Source organism: Balaenoptera ricei, chromosome 9 (genome assembly GCF_028023285.1).
Source record: "Balaenoptera ricei isolate mBalRic1 chromosome 9, mBalRic1.hap2, whole genome shotgun sequence".
Classification (NCBI taxonomy): domain Eukaryota; kingdom Metazoa; phylum Chordata; class Mammalia; order Artiodactyla; family Balaenopteridae; genus Balaenoptera; species Balaenoptera ricei.
This window is the reverse complement of record NC_082647.1, coordinates 457,545-477,627: the sequence shown is the minus strand read 5'-3', so window position 1 is coordinate 477,627 and position 20,083 is coordinate 457,545. Positions and strand designations below refer to the sequence as shown.

The 20,083-nt window shown below is 45.1% G+C and overlaps 1 protein-coding gene across 1 annotated transcript in view; it reads right to left on the bottom strand.

The window, feature by feature from the left end:
- NCAPG2 (non-SMC condensin II complex subunit G2) overlaps positions 1-20,083 on the bottom strand; it is a 59,925-nt gene that overhangs the window by 15,076 nt on the left and 24,766 nt on the right. Inside the window, exons 13-22 of the mRNA XM_059932552.1 lie at positions 19,040-19,192; positions 14,685-14,907; positions 14,408-14,511; positions 11,682-11,855; positions 9,696-9,766; positions 8,577-8,730; positions 8,303-8,476; positions 7,488-7,604; positions 7,262-7,402; positions 1,319-1,418 (exon numbers count right to left, since the gene is read on the bottom strand). Of these exons, the coding sequence (XP_059788535.1) occupies positions 1,319-1,418; positions 7,262-7,402; positions 7,488-7,604; positions 8,303-8,476; positions 8,577-8,730; positions 9,696-9,766; positions 11,682-11,855; positions 14,408-14,511; positions 14,685-14,907; positions 19,040-19,192 (1,411 nt within the window). The remainder of the gene's footprint in view (positions 1-1,318; positions 1,419-7,261; positions 7,403-7,487; positions 7,605-8,302; positions 8,477-8,576; positions 8,731-9,695; positions 9,767-11,681; positions 11,856-14,407; positions 14,512-14,684; positions 14,908-19,039; positions 19,193-20,083) is intronic.

The window sequence follows — 20,083 nt, the reverse complement described above, 5'->3', positions numbered from 1 at the left end:
TACACTGGAGATCTAAAATTCTTATTAGCTCCTTGGAAAATTTTATAAATACTAAAAATAGATTCAATCCTTAGGGGAAAATAATTCTTAAATGATAAAGTGAGTTTAAAAATGCAAATCATTTTTAATGTTTCAATCATTAAGCTTAAGTTTAAAACGCTGTTTTCACAATAGAAAGTGAGAGTTATAAAGACTTAAACAAAGGAAAAAGTTAGATTTTAAAACAAAAAACATTTCATCTATTTAATATTTAGTCTTTGTGGATATTGTAACCAAATAATGTAAAATCTTGCTTGTAATTACAGATTAAGGACACGTACACTCGAGACAGCAGAGCAGAGTGACTGCCACCCCAGCTCCCATGCAGGCCAAGTGCCAACCTCAGGGGCAGAACCATGAAAGAAAGAAGCTGTGGGGTTTGTGGCCAAGATTTGCCCGGGGTCTGCACGACGATACTCAAGACTACAGCAAAAGACCCCAGAGAGCTAACTGCAAACTTAATGTTGAATTTGGTAAATGATAATATTTTCAATCTCTTTTAGCAAATATTTAGGCTTAAAGAAATTCAAATTACGCACTTCCAAGCTTCTAGGGATCTCAGGAAGAACCAACTGTAGCACTGGGGTGTTCTGTGCCGACTCGGCTGCCCCAGGTAGGCGGCGGGCAGGGGTCACAGCCCAGCGGTGCCCGTCTCAGCCAGCCCATGACCCGAGGCAGAGGAGGCATCCTGGGTCCACCCACACTCCCCCCGCCACAATGAGACGGGGCTGCAAGGATCTGGCCCGGCCCCCCGGGATGTGATGCTCCAGATAATCCCTAAGCCCAGCCCGCCTGGAAGGAGGCCAACTTCTCACTCACTCACTGAACACATTTAACTTGTGTGGACGCCATGGTATTAGTTACCAGGGATCCTGTCCTTGGGGTGACAGCAACTTCCCAGTGGTCTCAGGGCGGTGGGGGGGGGACATTAAACAGCTCCTGACTTGCACGCAGACGATGACAGACACCAGACAGGAGCAGCAGACAGGCTGGGGCCGTGCTGGTGACCACACGGCAGAGCAGCCGCAATCACACAAACCACCGGAGGAGAATCCCAAGACCTTGCCAGAAACTCTGTACTTGGTCACGTCCGAGGCCAGAAACACCTCTGAACTTCCTGGCTGCCTCAGCCTGTTAATTCCTCTTTTGGTGTAAGCTGGTATGTGCTACACATCTGTCACTTAAAAACGAGAGTCCTGACCAGCAAAGTGAAGGAGGGAGAGAGGGGCTGGTTCTGACAGCTAGTTGCTCTAAACTAGTCCTTTAATAAATGAAGTACCTGTTTGCATGATTCCAAGGCTCCGCTGTAAAAGCTGTGTCTGAAACATACAGTCACCAAGGCCGACCAAAATGACATCTTTGCACACAGTCAGGTAGGTCTGTAAGAGAGGTAGACATGATGATGTGATTACCCAACAAAGGCCACAGAAGGGACAAGAGGGGACATCCAGCTGGTAAAGCTCCTAATATCTAAGGGTACCACTAGGGGTCTCATAAAGCAGATGTCTACAAAGATGTTTAAAAAGAAATTTCCATAAAGATACATTAATTCTCATTTCTCTTTCCATAAGAAATCTAAAAACACATTTTATGTAATTCCACAAACATTACTGAACACGTGTTACGTGCAATGTGTCAAATTACATTAAAATTATGCAGTTTATGCTTTGCAAAAAGATAAACTCTAAGACAGCCGCATCCACCAGAGGGCAGACAACAGAAGCAAGAAGAACTACAATCCTGCAGCCTGTGGAACAAAAACCACATTCACAGAAAGACAGACAAGTTGAAAAGGCAGAGGGCTATGTACCAGATGAAGGAACATAATAAAACCCCAGAAAAACAACTAAATGAAATGGAGATAGGCAACCTTCCAGAAAAAGAATTCAGAATAATGACAGTGAAGATGATCCAGGACCTCGGAAAAAGAATGGAGGCAAAGATCGAGAAGATGCAAGAAATGTTTAACAAAGACCTAGAAGAATTAAAAAACAAACAAACAGAGATAAACAATACAATAACAGAAATGAAAAATACACTAGAAGGAATCAATAGCAGAATAACTGAGGCAGAAGGACAGATAAGTGACCTGGAAGACAGAATGGTGGAATTCACTGCTGCGGAACAGAATAAAGAAAAAAGAATGAAAAGAAATGAAGACAGCCTAAGAGACCTCTGGGACAACATTAAACGCAACAACATTCGCATTATAGGGGTCCCAGAAGGAGAAGAGAGAGAGAAAGGACCTGAGAAAATATTTGAAGAGATTATAGTCGAAAACTTCCCTAACATGGGAAAGGAAATAGCCACCAAAGTCCAGGAAGCAGAGAGAATCCCATACAGGATAAACCCAAGGAGAAACACGTGAAGACACATAGTAATCAAATTCACAAAAATTAAAGAAAGACAAAGAAAACTTATTGAAAGCCCCAAGAGAAAAACGACAAATAACATACAAGGGAACTCCCATAAGGTTAACAGCTGATTTCTCAGCAGAAACTCTACAAGCTAGAACAGAGTGGCATGATATACTTAAAGTGATGAAAGGGAAGAACCTACAACCAAGATTACTCTACCCTGCTAGGATCTCATTCAGATTCGATGTAGAAATCAAAAGCTTTACAGACAAGCAAAGCTAACAGAATTCAGCACCACCAAACCAGCTCTACAACAAATGCTAAAGGAACTTCTCTAAGTGGGAAACACAAGAGAAGAAAAGGACCTACAAAAACAAACCCAAAACAATTAAGAAAATGGTCATAGGAACATACATATTGATAATTACCTTAAACGTGAATGGATTACATGCTCCAACCAAAAGACACAGGTTTGCTGAGTGGATACAAAAACAAGACTCATATATATGCTGTCTACAAGAGACCCACCTCAGACCTAGGCACACATACAGACTGAAAGTGAGGGGGATGGAAAAAGATATTTCATGCAAATGGAAATCAAAAGAAAGCTGGAGTAGCAATACTCATATCAAATAGACTTTAAAATAAAGAATGTTACAGGAGACAAGGAAGGACACTACGTAATGATCAAGGGATCAATCCAAGAAGAAGATGTAACAATTACAAATATATATGCACCCAACATAAGAGCACCTCAATACATAAGGCAACTGCTAACAGCTATAAAAGGAAATCGACAGTAACACAATAATAGTGGGGGACTTTAACACCTCACTTACACCAATGGACAGATCATCCAAACAGAAAATTAATAAGGAAACACAAGCTTTAAATGACACAGTAGACCAGATAGATTTAATTGATATTTATAGGACATTGCATCCAAAAACAGCAGATTACACTTTCTTCTCAAGTGCGCATGGAACATTCTCCAGGATAGATCACATCTTGGGTCACAAATCAAGGCTCAGCAAATCTAAGAAAACTGGAATCATATCAAGCATCTTTTCTGACCACAACGCTATGAGATTAGAAATCAATTACAGGGAAAAAAACGTAAAAAACACAGACACATGGAGGCTAAACAATACGTTACTAAGTAACCAAGAGATCACTGAAGAAATCAAAGAGGAAATCAAAAATTACCTAGAGACAAATGACAATGAAAACATGATGATCCAAAACCTATGGGATGCGGCAAAAGCAGTTCTAAGAGGGAAGTGTATAGCTATACAAGCCTACCTCAAGAAACAAGAAAAATCTCAAATAAACAATCTAGCCTTACACCTAAAGGAACTAGAGAAAGAAGAACAAACAAAACCCCAAAGTTAGGAGAAGGAAAGAAATCATAAAGATCAGACCGGAAGTAAATGAAATAGAAACAAAGAAAACAAAGCAAAGATCAATAAAACTAAAACCTGGTTCTTTGAGAAGATAAACAAAATTGAAAAACCATTAGCCAGACAAACCAAGAAAAAGAGGGAGAGGACTCAAATCAATAAAATTAGAAATGAAAAAGTCAAAGTTACAACAGACACCACAGAAATACAAAGCATCCTAACAGACTACTACAAGCAACTCTATGCCAACAAAACTGACAACCTGGAAGAAATGGACAAATTCTTAGAAAGGTATAACCTTCCAAGACTGAACCAGGAAGAAATAGAAAATATGAACAGACCAATCACAAGTAATGAAATGGAAACTGTGATTCAAAATCTTCCAACAAACAAAAGTCCAGGACCAGATGGCTTCACAGGTGAATTCTATCAAACATTTAGAGAAGAGCTAACACCCATCCTTCTCAAACTCTTCCAAAAAAATTGCAGAGGAAGGAACACACCCAAACTCATTCTATGAGGTCACCATCACCCTGATACCAAAACCAGACAAAGATACTACAAAAAAAGAAAATTACAGACCAATGTCACTGATGAATATAGATGTAAAAATCTTCAACAAAATACTAGCAAAGAGAATCCAACAACACATTAAAAGGATCATACACCATGATCAAGTGGGATTTATCCCAGTGATGCAAGGATTCTTCAATATACGCAAATCAATCAATGTGATACAGCATATTAACAAACTGAAGAATAAAAACCATATGATCGGGCTTCCCTGGTGGCGCAGTGGTTGGGAGTCTGCCTGCCGATGCGGGAGACACGGGTTCGGGCCCTGGTCTGGGAGGATCCCACATGCCGTGGAGCAAATGGGCCCGTGAGCCACAACTACTGAGCCTGCGCGTTTGGAGCTTGTGCTCCGCAACAGGAGGGGCCGCGATAGTGAGAGGCCCGCGCACCACAATGAAGAGTGGCCCCCGCTTGCCACAACTAGAGAAAGCCCTCGCGCAGAAACGAAGATCCAACACAGCCATAATTTAATTAATTAAAAAAAAAAACTTTAAAAAAAAAAAAAAACATATGATCATCTCAATACATACAGAAAAAGCTTTTGACAAAATTCAACACCAATTTATGATAAAAACTCTCCAGAAAGTGGGCATAGAGGGAACCTACCTCAACACAATAAAGGCCATATACGATAAACCCAGAGGAAACATCATTCTCAATGGTGAAAAACTGAAAGCATTTCCTCTAAGATCAGGAACAAGACAAGGATGTCCACTCTCACCACTATTATTCAACAGAGTTTTGGAAGTCCTAACCACGGCAATCAGAAGAAAAAGAAATAAAAGGAATACAAATTGGAAAAGAAGAAGTAAAACTGTCACTGTTTGCAGATGACATGATACTATACATAGATAATCCCAAAGATGCTACCAGAAAACTACTAGAGCTAATCAATGAATTTGGTAAAGTTGCAGGATACAAAGTTAATGCACAGAAATCTCTTGCATTCCTATACACTAATGATGAAAAATCTGAAAGAGAAACTAAGGAAACACTCCCATTTACCATTGCAAAAAAAGAATAAAATACCTAGGAATAAATCTACCAAGGGAGACAAAAGACCTGTATGCAGAAAACTATAAGACACTGATGAAAGAAATTAAAGATGATACCAACAGATGGAGATATATACCATGTTCTTGTATTGGAAGAATCAATATTGTGAAAATGGCTATACTACCCAAAGCAATCTACAGATTCAATGCAATCCCTATCAAATTCCCAATGGCATTTTTTACAGAACTAGAACAAAAAATCTTAAAATTTGTATAGAGACACAAAAGACCCCGAAGAGCCAAAGCAGTCTTGAGGGAAAAAAAAGGAGCTGGAGGAATCAGATTCCCTGACTTCAGACTGTACTACGAAGCTACAGTCATCAAGACAATACGGTACTGGCACAAAAACAGAAATATAGATCAATGGAACAGGATAGAAAGCCCAGAGATAAACCCACACACCTATGGTCAACTACTCTATGACAAAGGAGGCAAGGATATACAATGGAGAAAAGACAGTCTCTTCAATAAGTGGTGCTGGGAAAACTGGACAGCTACATGTAAAAGAATGAAATTAGAACACTCCCTAACACCATACACAAAAATAAACTCAAAATGGATTAAAGAACTAAATGTAAGACCGGACACTATAAAACTCTTAGTGGAAAACATAGGAAGAACACTCTTTGACATAAATCACAGCAAGATCTTTTTTGACCCGCCTCCTAGAGTAATGGGAATAAAAATAAAAATAAACAAATGGGACCTAATGAAACTTAAAAGCTTTTGCACAGCAAAGGAAACCATAAACAAGACGAAAAGACAACCCTCAGAATGGGAGAAAATATTTGCAAATGAATCAATGGACAAAGGATTAATCTCCAAAATATATAAACAGCTCATGCAGCTCAATATTAAAAAAACAAACAACCCAATCCAAAAATGGGCAGACCTAAATAGGCATTTCTCCAAAGAAGACATACAGGTGGCCAAGAAGCACATGAAAAGCTGCTCAAAATCACTAATTATTAGAGAAATGCAAATCAAGACTACAATGAGGTATCACCTCACACCAGTTAGAATGGGCATCATCAGAAAATCTACAAACAACAAATGCTAGAGAGAGTGTGGAGAAAAGGGAACCCTCTTGCACTGTTGGTGGGAATGTAAATTGATACAGCCAGTATGGAGAACAGTATGGAGGTTCCTTAAAAAACTAAAAATAGAACTACCATACGACCCAGCAATCCCACTACTGGGCACATACCCAGAGAAAAGCATAATTCAAAAAGACACATGCACCCCAAAGTTCATTGCAGCACTATTTACAATAGCCAGGTCATGGAAGCAACCTAAATGCCCATCGACAGACAAATGGATAAAGAAGATGTGGTACATATATACAATGGAATATTACTCAGCCATAAAAAGGAATGAAATTGGGTCATTTGTAGAGATGTGGATGGACCTAGAGACTGTCATACAGAGTGAAGCAAGTCAGAAAGAGAGAAACAAATGTCGTATATTAACACGTACACGTGGAACCTAGAAAAATGGTACAGATGAACCGGTTTGCAGGGCAGAAATTTAGATACAGATGCAGAGAACAAACGTATGGACACCAAGGGGGGAAAGCGGTGGGGGATGGTGGTGGGATGAATTGGGAGATTGGGATTGACATGTGTACACTGATGTGTATAAAATGGATGAAAACTAAGAAACAAATAAATAAACATACGAAAAAAAAAAAGATAAACTCTAGATATTCAGATGCCACTGTAAGTATTTAAGAAGAGCAGCACTACTGACTAAAGTTACAGCTTTAAATTAGAAAATAAAACCTGGAAGCACATCACAATTTGGAGAAGGGTTTCTGTGTCTTAAGACTTCTAACCTGGATAATCTGTTGATAAACGACCCTGTGAAGCTTCAGATATTCTTCTTCTTGATCTTGGATAAAAGATAAAACTTTGCTTTCTAACCAAAACCCAGTGTCTTCCAAAGTGGACAGGTAAACTTTGCCTTCTGAGCAGGACTGTCCAACAACAACAGAAGACAGGTTAGTCACAGAGCCGCTGGGCCGACACGCCCCGTGTTCTGACCCAAGCTGGCGGACGCACCTTGTGCTGAAGATGGATACTCAACCGGCAGTGGAGGCTGAAGGCCCGCAGGACAGCGCCCTCGCTTAGGTGGTGAGGGCTCCCACCTGGCGACTGCAAAATCGATTCCAGATCCACCTGTGGAACAGGACGTCTGCAGGCCAGGTCCCGGCTCAGCAGGCAGCGCATGAGGTGAGGACACAGCTGCGCCGGGAGCGGGCTGCCAGAGCAGCAGGGCCAGTGTCCTCCCTCCTCCAAGCCTCCCGTAAAGGGACAGGAAGACAGCTTTTCATAGGTGCTGCTCAAGGAGCCCTCAGGGTCAAGCTCGTCCAGCCCTTGCCCCCTGCAGCCCCCGCTCCCCCCTCCATCCCGCCGACGTCCCACGCCTGGTGCTGATAGGTGGGAGCCTCTGGCAGCAGTGGCAGTGACAGGCTGCTTCCGAGGGCTGGCCTGGAGGAGACGGCTGAAGAGCCAGGACGGGGAGAGGAGATGGGAAATTCACAGGACTCGCTCTCCAAAGGGCCCTAGAAAAGCCTGCCCGGGACTCAGGGGGCTGGAATTCCCTCGTCGATGAGCAGGGCCAACGCAAGGGGACCTGGGGTGGCGGGCAGTCTTCCTGCCGTCGGGCCTGTTGCGACAGACCGGCTCACCCTCAGAGTTGCACTCAACAGGACACTGGGCTCTGAACACGACTTGCTAGGAAGACCAGGGCCTGGAAGTGTTCACCCAGTCCCATCCCGCCCCCAGGTGAAAATTTTACACTATAAACGTGGAAAACTTAGACCTTACCCTATCACTCAACCTCCACGGCACCTGCATCTGTTCTACAAAGTTACCTTGGATGTTTCAAGGGCTTTCAAAAGACGGTTCAGTTTCTTCTGGGGTGCGGAAAGCAGGCACTCGCGATTCTTCGGGTGGGTCAGCAAGTACTCAACGTAGACCAGCGCCAGCCCGGGTTTGACTGGGCGCGGGTCCTGGACCCGCACTTTCCGCTTAGACGCAGAGTTACCCTGAAAGCGCAGAGAGAGAGAGGCGCATAGCAGGAGAGCACGTGAGTTCTAGCATACAGATACCCTCCTTCAGCAAACTTTAAAAATGACACAGGTGTACCTTGCTCTGAGGCTGCTCCTCTGGCAGCGAGTCACAAACGAGCTCCAGGATGTGTTCCACTTGCCCCCAGGAGCAGAGACAGTCTAACAGAATACAGTAGCTCTTGTCGGCTGTTCCTTCCTCTTGGTTTCTTAGTGTGGAAATCACACCGCAGCTGAAAATGCCACATATATAAAATCATATCTAATATCTCAGTAGCAATTTCTCACTTTTCTAAAAGGCGGGGAAAATGAAGAAACTAAAAACTGAGGGTACATAAGCCCTTCCTATCGTGGGAACTCTCAGACGTTCTCCACCGCAGGAAAAATACACTGTTTTCCCACAGTTACTATGCAGGACAAGGTCCAGTACAAAATGCTGACCCTGAAAGCAGCTTCAGGGGCCCCTAGATGTGAGGCACTGAGGACACATCAGGCACTTACAAACCCTGGCCTTTTGTTTCTGTGTTGCCTCTGTCAGACTCTAGAGTAAAGATCCGTAATCTGGGGACAATACTTTTTGTTCAGCATCAAAACATTCTTTTTTTATAAATATGAATAAAAATAAGTAATTTTTACTGAGTTAATAACCAACACCCTAGCGCAACACTGCCCAATAAAAAACACAATGTGAGCCACAAAAGCAGGCCACGTGTGTCATTATAAAGGTTCTAGCAGCCACGTCTAAAAAGGCAAGATTAATTTCAATAATGTATCTTATTTAGCCCAGCCTACCCGCGACATCCTTTAAGACGTGGTCACTGTAGAAAACTACTGATGAAACATGTTACATCCCTCTTTCACACCAAGTCCCCGAGTCTGCATCACCCCAGGATGCACACACAGCTCGCCCCAACCCAGTCTCCACATTCTAAGCACTCAGAGTCACGTGTGGCCAAGGCTCCGTGGTGGACGGCGGGATGGCTCACGTCTCACCATCTGGCACTTGAACAACGCCAGACTCTCAGTTCCCCGTGGTGGCTTCCTGTGTCCCTCAGCAGTCCCGGAGCCCTGGAAGCCACATCCCCTGCTCTCCCTGCCACAGGGGAGGAGGCCAGGGGCAGGGAGCACAGCACTGGGGGCTTGAAGGTCACGCAGGCGTCGCCAAGTGAGATCAGGAGCGCATGGAGAGGGCGGGCACCTGAAGGTGGGCACAGCCGAGGCCGGCATCAGGGAGGCCAGCACAGACAGAGGGGTCTTGCAGCGATCATCCTGAAAGCATGAAAAGACACACAGCAACAGGGAACGTAAGCAATGGGATCCCGAGGGCCCCATGACTCCCAGGATCCCATTTTCAAAGCTGCTTGGTAGGCATTAGAGTGATACTCTCAACACACAACAGGAGGACGTAACCCCTCGGGAAGCACTAGGCTTGATAAGTCTTCTCAAACTTTTATAGGTCGCTTTACTGCTTTCTGTGATGAATTATTTGAGCAAATATTTATTAAGCACCTACTGTGTACCAGGAGATCCTTGGAATACAGCAGTAACCAGAATAGACAAAAGTCCTTGCTGTCAAGGCACTGACTTGTATTTGAAAAACAATACTGATAAAAGGAAAAAAAAAAAAAAACCAACTCTATACACTCAGTGTGTCCTGAGTATAAAACTCAAGGGAATGAAACTAGTCAGAAAAGTTCCTAAGTAAAATAATCAGAATACCTTAGGAAGACAGTGCAGTGCAATGGAGCTACCTGGCCAAACCCAAGTCCCATGAGATCCCACACCCCAACCAGCTGGCACAACACACGGAGAAGGGCTGGCCTCTGAGGGCGGGGCTTTGGCAGGAACCGAGTGAGGAAGCCACCTCGGGCCCCACTGCAGCTACATCACCACCACTAGTATTATCACAGTAACAGAGCAGACAGACCAGACTCCATCAAGATCACTTAATAAGAAATACCCTTGGTTAGATGAGAGGATGAAAGAAGATGGGCCCTAAAAGGAAAAGAAACAACAATTTTCCTGAACATATACATGAAACAGAAACAGGTGCAATGTCACAATCTGGCCTGTAATTAATCTGCATTCAGTCAGAGTGAACCCACCCTCACCCCCAACTCCCAATAAAGAAAATGTTTTCTTGATGTTACAACAGTCGGCTGGCAGCTACTCCTGATTCCACTCCATGTGTGGCTTACAGAGGCCTTACCCACTTATGGGCCAACCACAAGGTTCTCGGAGGTACTGAGGGCAGAGAAGCTCTCTGGCCAGAATAATTCGGGATTAAAGACTTAATTCACCACCTCCCTTTTCCTGGACACACCCAGGCCACACTGTTCACCTGTCATCTCATCCGGTGTCCTATGGCCTCTGTGTTTATCTTCTAATTCTCAGCCCCATGTGATTATCTGAGCTTTTAAATGCCCTAGTGACTTGGGCAGCCTTGATTATTTACCTTCACAGACAGGTCACGTTTGCATTTCAGAGGCAGGATGGAGCTCGGAGACATAACAGTCACAGAAATATGGCTCAGAAAAGCTAAGAAGTCCAAGGTCACATAAGCAGTTGTAGAAGAACCAAAAGTAAAATTTACCAAGAGAAGGGTGATTCATAAGACCTATGACCTTTCTATATTTAAGCCACGCTTTCTTCATAATTAGGAATAAATTTGCATTTCTACATAGCAGTTTTATTTCCATTGGTTTTGAAATATGGCCTTTGCTCAGAAATAGAAAGTCAAGGAATGAGGAGGTTTCCTTCCTCCAAACAGAAGTTATGCACACAGTTCTGTCTGTCCCAATAACACAGACACAACTCAGATACTTCAGAAATATGTGCTTGCCGGATGCCGTCAAATGCCTAAAATTGCCCCCAAAACCAAGGTGCTACTACATCTTGATGTTCACAAACTCCTCTTTCTCAACTCCCAGCAAATCAAACCAGATTCTAAAATAGTGTCGGGCCATTAGAGACAGCAAACCAGTGCTCCCCCAGACAAGTCTCTGGGTGCCGGGATGGAGGCTGGAGGACACGTGGCCTCACCCCGTGAAGGGAGAGAGGCCGAGCGGCCTGCAGGGTGGGAGGTGGCTCAGCCCCCAACTCTGCAGACGAGCAGCAGGTCCAGAGGCTGCTTCTGCACAGACGTGACCTCGCGCGCCTGCTTTAGCAGGGGGGCCAGGCTTACCTTAAACACCTTCATGTACTCTGGCAGCATAGAGGCGAACTTGCTAACGGTGTACACTTTGGCCTCTTTGTTATTCTCCATACTCCTGTGAATGCTTCTCCAGAGAATCACAACGATCTCTAACAAACCCGCCATGGACGCGGCATCGCTTATTGACAGCGTTTGGTCCAGAGCCTAAGATAAAAAAAATTGCACTGTGAAAGAATCAAATCATAATAACGCTCAAGAGAACAGCACTGTGTCTAAAAGCACATCTCAGAATTCCAGACCTAAGGCAGAGATGGAGGGAGAGGCAGATAGAACCCCTAAGACTGTGGTGTGACCGTGGGCTGCTCTGGTTTGTGGGCTGGCGGGGCGGGACAGCACCCCGTGTCTGAGTGTTTTCTAGCGAAGCCCTCCTTGTCTGCGCAGCGGGGAGGGGCCGCCTCCCCCGCACCACACGCTCGCCTGCGCGCTCCACTTCAGACGCCAGCCCTGTCCGGGGACTGTGACAAACTCCAACAACTTGCCACACGGGCCACTTCCTGGAAAGGCTACCTTGAGATGCAAAGCAGGATTCATTTCAGGGGTTGGTATTTTTGTGCTACTCGGATGTAATGGGAAAAGATACGGCGAACAAATTAACTTAATTAATGAGGGCACACAGAAAAAACAAAAGTAGTTGCTATATAAAGTTAGATTTTTCAATAGGCACTTAATACCTGGAATGACTTATGGCTAAATTTAAAAAGCAATGAAACTACTAAAGGCTTAGACACTACTATGAGAATGATATAGATAACAAATTGACAAAACTTCAATCTGTATTTAATTTTACTTTTTACATTCTAATGATTAGCATAGCACTCTTATCATTAAAGTCCCCTGAGAAAGCCACCACTTCTCCTTTACAAAAATATGCTAAGTTCCTAAGTAAGATTTCATTAAACAGAAAGCAGAGATTTTTAGTAGATAGCAATGTGAAAAGGTAAAAGAACCAATTCAAAAAATTATGCTTTAGCCATTAAATATTCTTAGAATGACAACATCCAGACGGCAAATTGTATTTTTTTCTACTACCGGTTACAATAGAGCTACGTATTTCTAAACCCTTGTGTTTTCTAACGGTACAGAAACTGACCTAAAATGTGATAAAATGCAAGCTTTCTCAATAATGTCTAGGTTTAATAAGGGGGTGGAGGGTGCCTTCAGTATTTAAAAACTGTAACAGTTTTCACTTTTTGGCGAAACCACTTCCACCATCCATCAGCACGAGTGTGAAGGGGTGGCCCAGAGGCGCAGGGCCCCGCGAGCCTGGAGCTGGCATCCCAGTGAGGGTCTCTAAAGTTATAGAATCACTTTCCTAAAACATTCTGCCCACCCAACCCATATGCTGAGGGGAACACCCTGAAAAGAGGAACTCAAATCCCACCAAGAAAGCAGAACCAGCTCCAGACGCTCCCGGCTGAACCGGCCTGTGAGCTGATGGATCTGCCAGGAGGCTCGGCCATTGAGATGACATCAGGCTCTTCTCTCTCCTCCCGCTTCTGCCCCAGTGGACGGAGAGGAGAGGGGAGGCTGAGGCGGGGGGCGGGGGGGGTCCGGGGAGTGCTCCGCCCAGCCCCCGGGCAGGCCGACTGAGCCCCACAAACAGCCCGCCGGCGCAGCCCCAGCCTCAGCGCGGGGCGACCCTGTCGGCTCCTGGCTCTCAAGGGCCAAGGGCCTGCACCCAGGGCGGGGACGCGGAGGCGGGGGCGGCCGGACGGCACAGGGGCCTCACCCTGCAGCCAGCGCGCACCACGTTTCATCAAAAGGGCAAAACTATCTTCTGAGACTTTCATTTTTTTTGCTTTTAATTGAAGTATATTCAACATCTTGTGACTTTCTTTCAAAGGCCAGTTTCCTAATCTACATAGCACCACAAACTATCCAAAATTGTTACTTTAGAGGTACATATAAGCATGAGAGTTTGTTTATAAGCCTAAGATACTGCTCATAAGTAATATGAGTCTAAGTCTTAAATGTTCCTTTTTTAATGATACAATTGGTCACTTTGGATTCTGAAGAAACACCAGCTATATAGCCTCCTTGATAAATTACTTTTTCAAAGACAATTCTAAATAAAGCTCATTCCCAAAAATTCAACCCCACGACGTTTCTAGTAGAATTTTAGGGCAGTGGTGGTGAATAAATCCTTAAGAGCGCCACCACCCATCTAGTTGTAAAATACGGTAACGTCCAGACCCAATCCACGTGTGCCACCCCCAGGTCGAATTAAAATATACAGAAGCTTAAGGTGAAGAAAACTGGGAAAAGAGTGTCACCAATAATAATTTTTCCTTTGTATTAAATCCTACTCAAACTCCACAGTGAACTTACAAAGGATACACAGAAATTCTTTCTAGAAAATTACTTATGATCCTCCAAAATAATCAGGTGAAGTATCAGTACTAAAGGAATAAATGGAAAATAAAAATATTGCTAAGGTAACGGCTTGTGGAAATAACATCTCTGCCTTGCTGCCCTGCCCTTCTCCCGCGGGAGAAGCACCTGTACCGGTCCCCGTCACCGTTCCCTGACCCCGTGGCCCCAACCCCAGCCTTGTCCCCAACCCCGTGGCCCTGTCCCCATCCCTGTGGCCCCAACCCCAGCCCTGACCCTATTCCCGTTGCCCCGGCCCCAGCCCCAAGACCCCGGTCCCGACCCCAGCCCCGTGGCCCCAAGGAGGCGGCGGCGGCTCAACTCACGCTCACGTTCTCCTTCCCCTGCTCCTCATCGTCCTCCCCGCACGCACTCAGAGCCCTCCGGATGCAGGCGTTCAAGCAGTGGCGAATCACATGAATCAGCTTTGCTAAAATGTATAAGACAACCAATAATTAATTTACGTGTTTCTTCAACAAAATTTTCTAACAGTGAAATTATAATCCCAAATAATTAAAGTGCTACTTTATGGGAACTCATTAAGAACCACACTGAGCACGAAGCAAACACACCAGGCTCACGGCGCGGGCGGGGCGGGGGTACCTATGTTGGTGCAGGCCGTGTGCTCGTGCGCGTGCTGGTAGAACCTCCGCGCAGCCGCGTGGTTCATCTGCAGCAGCGTCACGCAGCGCTCGCACCACACCTCCTCGGGCTGGTTCACGGGCAGGAAGGAGTTGAAGATAAGGCCCACCAGGCGCCGAGTGACGGGCAGAGAGTCCAACTCCAGACGGACCAGAATGTGCTCCATGGGGCATATTTTCCAAAACTGTGGATAAAGCACATGTGCAGAAGGGAACCATCAGTCGTTCCTGCAACCCTGAAAACATTTCAAGCAAAATTTCCAGAGCATAATCAAAAAGGAACTAATTTTTACATTCAAGGAAATTCATCTCAAATGATTATACCAGAATCTGTGACTCTTCTGTAGACAAATTAAAATAAACCCGTATTTTAAAAAGCACTGACATATAAGGCAGATAAGCACAAGGCTGCTGGGATTAATTATAATCCATCAGGACCATCAGGGGACCCTCAAATGACAGTTATGATTATCAGTCTAATAATTTTAAAGTTTCCTAGAACACCACAACTTCGGGCCCATTAATATGAAAAGTGAATTTAAACATCTACAACAGGTTTGGCACAGAAAGCTAAAGTGAGTCCCCCGTCTCCCACCTCGGACACAGAGGCACCCCTCCCGGTCACCCCTCCCGCCCTCTCCTGGGCGCTGCCCGGGTGGCCACAGGCCTCCTCCGGCTGCCTCACAGCCACTGCCCACACCTGCACACAGCAGGACTGTCATGCTGCCCCTCGGCGTAAAAGCATCAAAGTCGTCCACTGCCCACAGAAAAGGGCCAAACTTCTCAGCAAGAAATTCAAAACAAGGGGAAACACCACAGAATAGTGGAAATAAAATAGACTCTGACGGTGCAGTGTTCAAATCCTGTCTCTGTCACTTGTGCAAACACGTACGCTCATCTGTGTACAGGGGACAGCACCACTGACACGGACTCTGGTTCTCATGACCGTCGCCTCTCTCCAGGACTCCCAGTGGACCTTTCTCATCAGCTCTTAAGTACGCTCCCCCGTCTCCTCCCCCCCCACCCCCCACCCAGGGACTGGCCCCCGCCAGCTGCCCGCCCGGCCCCCTCCTCACCCCCACGATACCTCAGTCCGCCCTCCAGGTCAGAAGGGCCTTGCGCGTTCAGACAAGCATACTCCCCCCTTCCGAGGAAATGCCTGAGCATCCGACACTACGACCATTCCCCCAGGTGCTCCCGGAACACTTCCATGCACACACTTGGTGTTTCTGAAATAGTCACTGTAGTAAGGACAAGTGCCGCCCGACAGCCATGCCACCAGCTGAGTGTCGGCCCCAGAGCGGCCGGCACAGCGACAGACAGATCCCAAGAGGGAAACCGAGGGAGGTACTCAGGAGAGCAGGGGCTTCTCAGGCCTCAAGACCTCGCAGAGTTCAGATCTGCTGAAACCAATATACCCAAGAAACACTGTAGGTCACAGCACTGAGACTGGACCGAGGGGCAGTGCCTAAAAGAGAGGGTTTTCACATTGGAAAGGTTGGCTCCTGAGCCCTCATGGAGACCAGACGACCTTGAACGGAAACTAGCGATCGGCACTTACACCAAATGCCAAGGTTCCATGGGTTTTTCTTGCAGTGAACATTCCCCGCAAGTCTGCCTTTCCAGAAACTCCCCATATTAACCTATTTTTCTTTGATTCACTTTTTCTAAAATAAAATGAAGAACAGTTCTGATTAGTTTAGGGTTCTTCAATTACCTGAGGTTTTATTTTATCTAAACACATTACCCACAGGTTGATATTAACATCAGACAAGACCATAAACAAAATTGCTAACTGGTGTTTCATTACTAATGTTAAAAATAATTGCATAGGGGCTTCCCTGGTGGCACAGCAGTTAAGAATCCATCTGCCGATGCAGGGGACACGGGTTCGAGCCCTGGTCCTGGAAGATCCCACATGCCAGGGAGCAACTAAGCCTGTGTGCCACAACTACTGAGCCTGCGCGCTTTAGAGCCCGTGAGCCGCAACTACTGAAGCCCGTGCGCCTAGAGCCCATGCTCCGCAACAAGAAAAGCCACTGCAATGAGAAGCCCACGCACCACAACGAAGAGTAGCCCCCGTTCGCCGCAACTAGAGAAAGCCCGTGCGCAGCAAAGAAGACCCAACGCAGCCAAAAATAAAATAAATAAAATAAATTAATTAAAAAATAATAACTGCATATTAAGAAACCCCCCCTTTTTTTTTTTTTAATAAAGACGTTTCAATATTAGTAACTGTTGATTTGGCCTGAATCTCAGGTATACAATACTAAAAATGTAGAATTTCAAAACAAACAGTAAACAACTTGAAACCGGTAGCACTGACAATGAAAATTATAAACAGAAGCCTAATTAACTAAGTTGGTAACTGCCCCTTGGCCACAGGACATAATTTTATCTAATCAGCTTTAGTTCTCTACCGTGTCGTCGTGCCCAGGGCCTTCACAAATAAGATGTGGCTCCTAGATCCTGAGTGCAGCCCTGCCAGGGTTCACCAAGGAAGGTAAGGAGGTACACCCCTCACTCCTTCAAAGCAATATGTAGGAGGCCTGACTGCGCCAACGTGCACTAATAACGCCAGCATGGCCGGTGTCAGACAGTGCAGTGGCACACTGCCTGTCACTCCAACCTGCTGGACAATCAACCCCCCTTCCTGTTAGCTGCCTCTCCACAGGCCTGTCAAACACTGACCTTGATTTTCAAGGAGAATTAGCTGGTGCGCCCATAACAAACCTTTCCAGAGATCTCACAGCTCTATCACGCTCTGCCTTGCTTGTGCAAGCCAAGGATTAACATGAAAGAAGCACCTCATTAAAACATTACTCTTCCTTTTCTGCTCTTGCTACTCCCCCAAACCCCAAACTCTCCAGTCAGACGTTCTGTCCAGGTCTTCCCTGTTCTCCTGGGAAGACCCACACACCTCAGAACACCTGCTCTGCCCACTGCCTCACCAGCCATCACCTCAGTGATCCTCTGCAAACGGATGCACACTTCAAACAAAACACTAAGCGGAAACTCCCATTTCAGATTCAGAACTACACTTTCAACAGGCTGTTATAACAAATCCAACCAAAATTGCAGCCAGCCTTTTTGTTAACAAAATTGGCATGCCGATTCTAAGCTTTATATGGCAATACAAAGGCCCCAAACCACCAAGAACTGTGAAAGAAGAGCAGAGCGGGAGGACACACATGGCGACACTTCCTGCAAAGCTGCAGTGAGCTCGGAAGTACGGCCTGGCCTGAGGATGGACAGGCAGAGTCCAGAAACAGACCACACACAAGCAACTGATTTTCAACAAACGTACCGAGGCAGTATGACTGGGCATGACGTGGGGTATCTGTACCCCATGGGCCACGTAAAATATCCTATTTTTCTCATGAAAAAAGTTCACAGTTCAAAATTTGAAAAGCATAAAACAATGCGTATCCTCTGCAGCGGTAAGGCCCCCCCAGCACCCTGTCTCTAGACACCCAGTCCCCTCCCCTCGCCTCAGAGACTGGGGCCGATTTCCTGTTCTCTCCCAGGGATGTGTGAGCCGTAGCTGAGCAAACGCACACACATGTTCCCCGTCCTACGGAGCCGGCAGACCCTGCAGCTCGTCTGCACTCGCTCCCACACGCCTCGCTGAGTGGCCCTTCCTCCTAAGTGCGCTCCTCTCTGTGGCCGCATGGAAGCATTTCATGCCACGAGTGCACCACAGGGCCAGGCGCTGACCCTACACTGACAGACGTGTCAGCTTGTTCCCAAATCCTGGGCCTCGACACAACAGCACTTTAAAGTAAATTTCAGAGAGCTACTGTGCAGAGAAGAAAATTCAGTGTTAGCAAGTAATAATGCAGACCCTTGTAACTAACATTTTTAGCCAAAAGCTGAACAGAACTAGAGTTAAGGGAAAACACTCTCCCCTCAGTAGTTTACACCAAAATGCACACAAATCAACAAATACCTCCTAGCTTCCTTCTGTAAATGTGGGGGGATGGGGATCTCATACTCACCATTTTCTCAAGTAATATTTTAAGTGCTTACTGTGTGCCAAGCATTTAAATATTTCAACAAAAACTTTCATGTATAGGATAAAAATATAATTTAAGGTGGGGGCTGCTTCCATTAATGTCTTTCAAAAAGAAAACATACATTGACAAAACAAATAAAATTTTATGACACAAACAACTAGCAGAATATACCAGACACCAACTGGTTTAAAATGCAGTCACTGAAACTCTTGGAATTAAAACTGCTTTGTCTTTTTGTTGTTGAAAATAAATGTACTTATTTATTTCGTGTCTTAAGTAAGAAAACCTCTGTTCACCTTACCTTAGCAGCCCTCACAGCCTTAACTTTAAGCAGCATATCAACAAAAGCCACTCTCACTTTCTCCGAATTGTCATGGAGACAGAACTTTAACGCTGGCAAAAGTTGCTCTAACAACGGGTGGCTTAACTTATTATCCAAAATTATCGGCAGACACTACAAGAAAGGAGAAAGATAAACAGTTCAAAATTAGAACATAAACCACGAAAAGTTCAGGTAAGAAAAATTCAGTTCCATCTTTACTAAAACTACTAGTGAAATATACATACCCACAGAAAATAACTCTTTTCTAACCCTCTTCGTATAAAAAGCCTATTTTAGTGAATTAGTGTGGCTTCAGTGCCTGATAATCAGCTCACCCCTGCTTCATTCAAACAAGACTGAAGCGGTTACGAAATAATTTTTCAGTGCTTTCTCTGAACTACACTTTAAAGGATTTTATTAGAGTTGAAAGAAACCAGAGGACCCTGGTGGAGAGGCCCCAAAGCTGGAGTCCAAGAGTCCTTTTAGGTTCTCTTAACATCCCACAGATTCCCTGTATTTCCTGACTCGATGCTGCATGAAAACGAGGGGCACAGGGCCTGCAGGCCTGTGAGACGCACTCCCGCACGGCTGTGCCCACACCTCACATGGGCGTCCGAGAGACCGGCCCAAGCTCAGACCAGACACGCACGTCTGAAGAGCTGACGCGCTCCACCACCTTCTCTTTCCAGCTGTTAGGATATACATTTTTAAGAGACTTTATATTTTAAAGATCACACTGAAATATTTACAGATGAGCTGATAAATGTCCTGGATTTGCTTCAAAGTAATGGTGTGTGGGGGGCGACGGATGCAGCCACAGTGAAACAAGAGTGGATGTACCCTAAGAACTGCTGAAACGGGATGATGGACAAAGAATATTTTTGTAGGCTCTTATTTAAAGTACATACAGTACACACAAAAAGCCCATTCTAATGTATAATAATGTTAAAAAAATTTAAATACATGCAGCTACTACTCTAAAATGCTATGCCCTCCCCCCAACACATACACTAAAAACTAGTA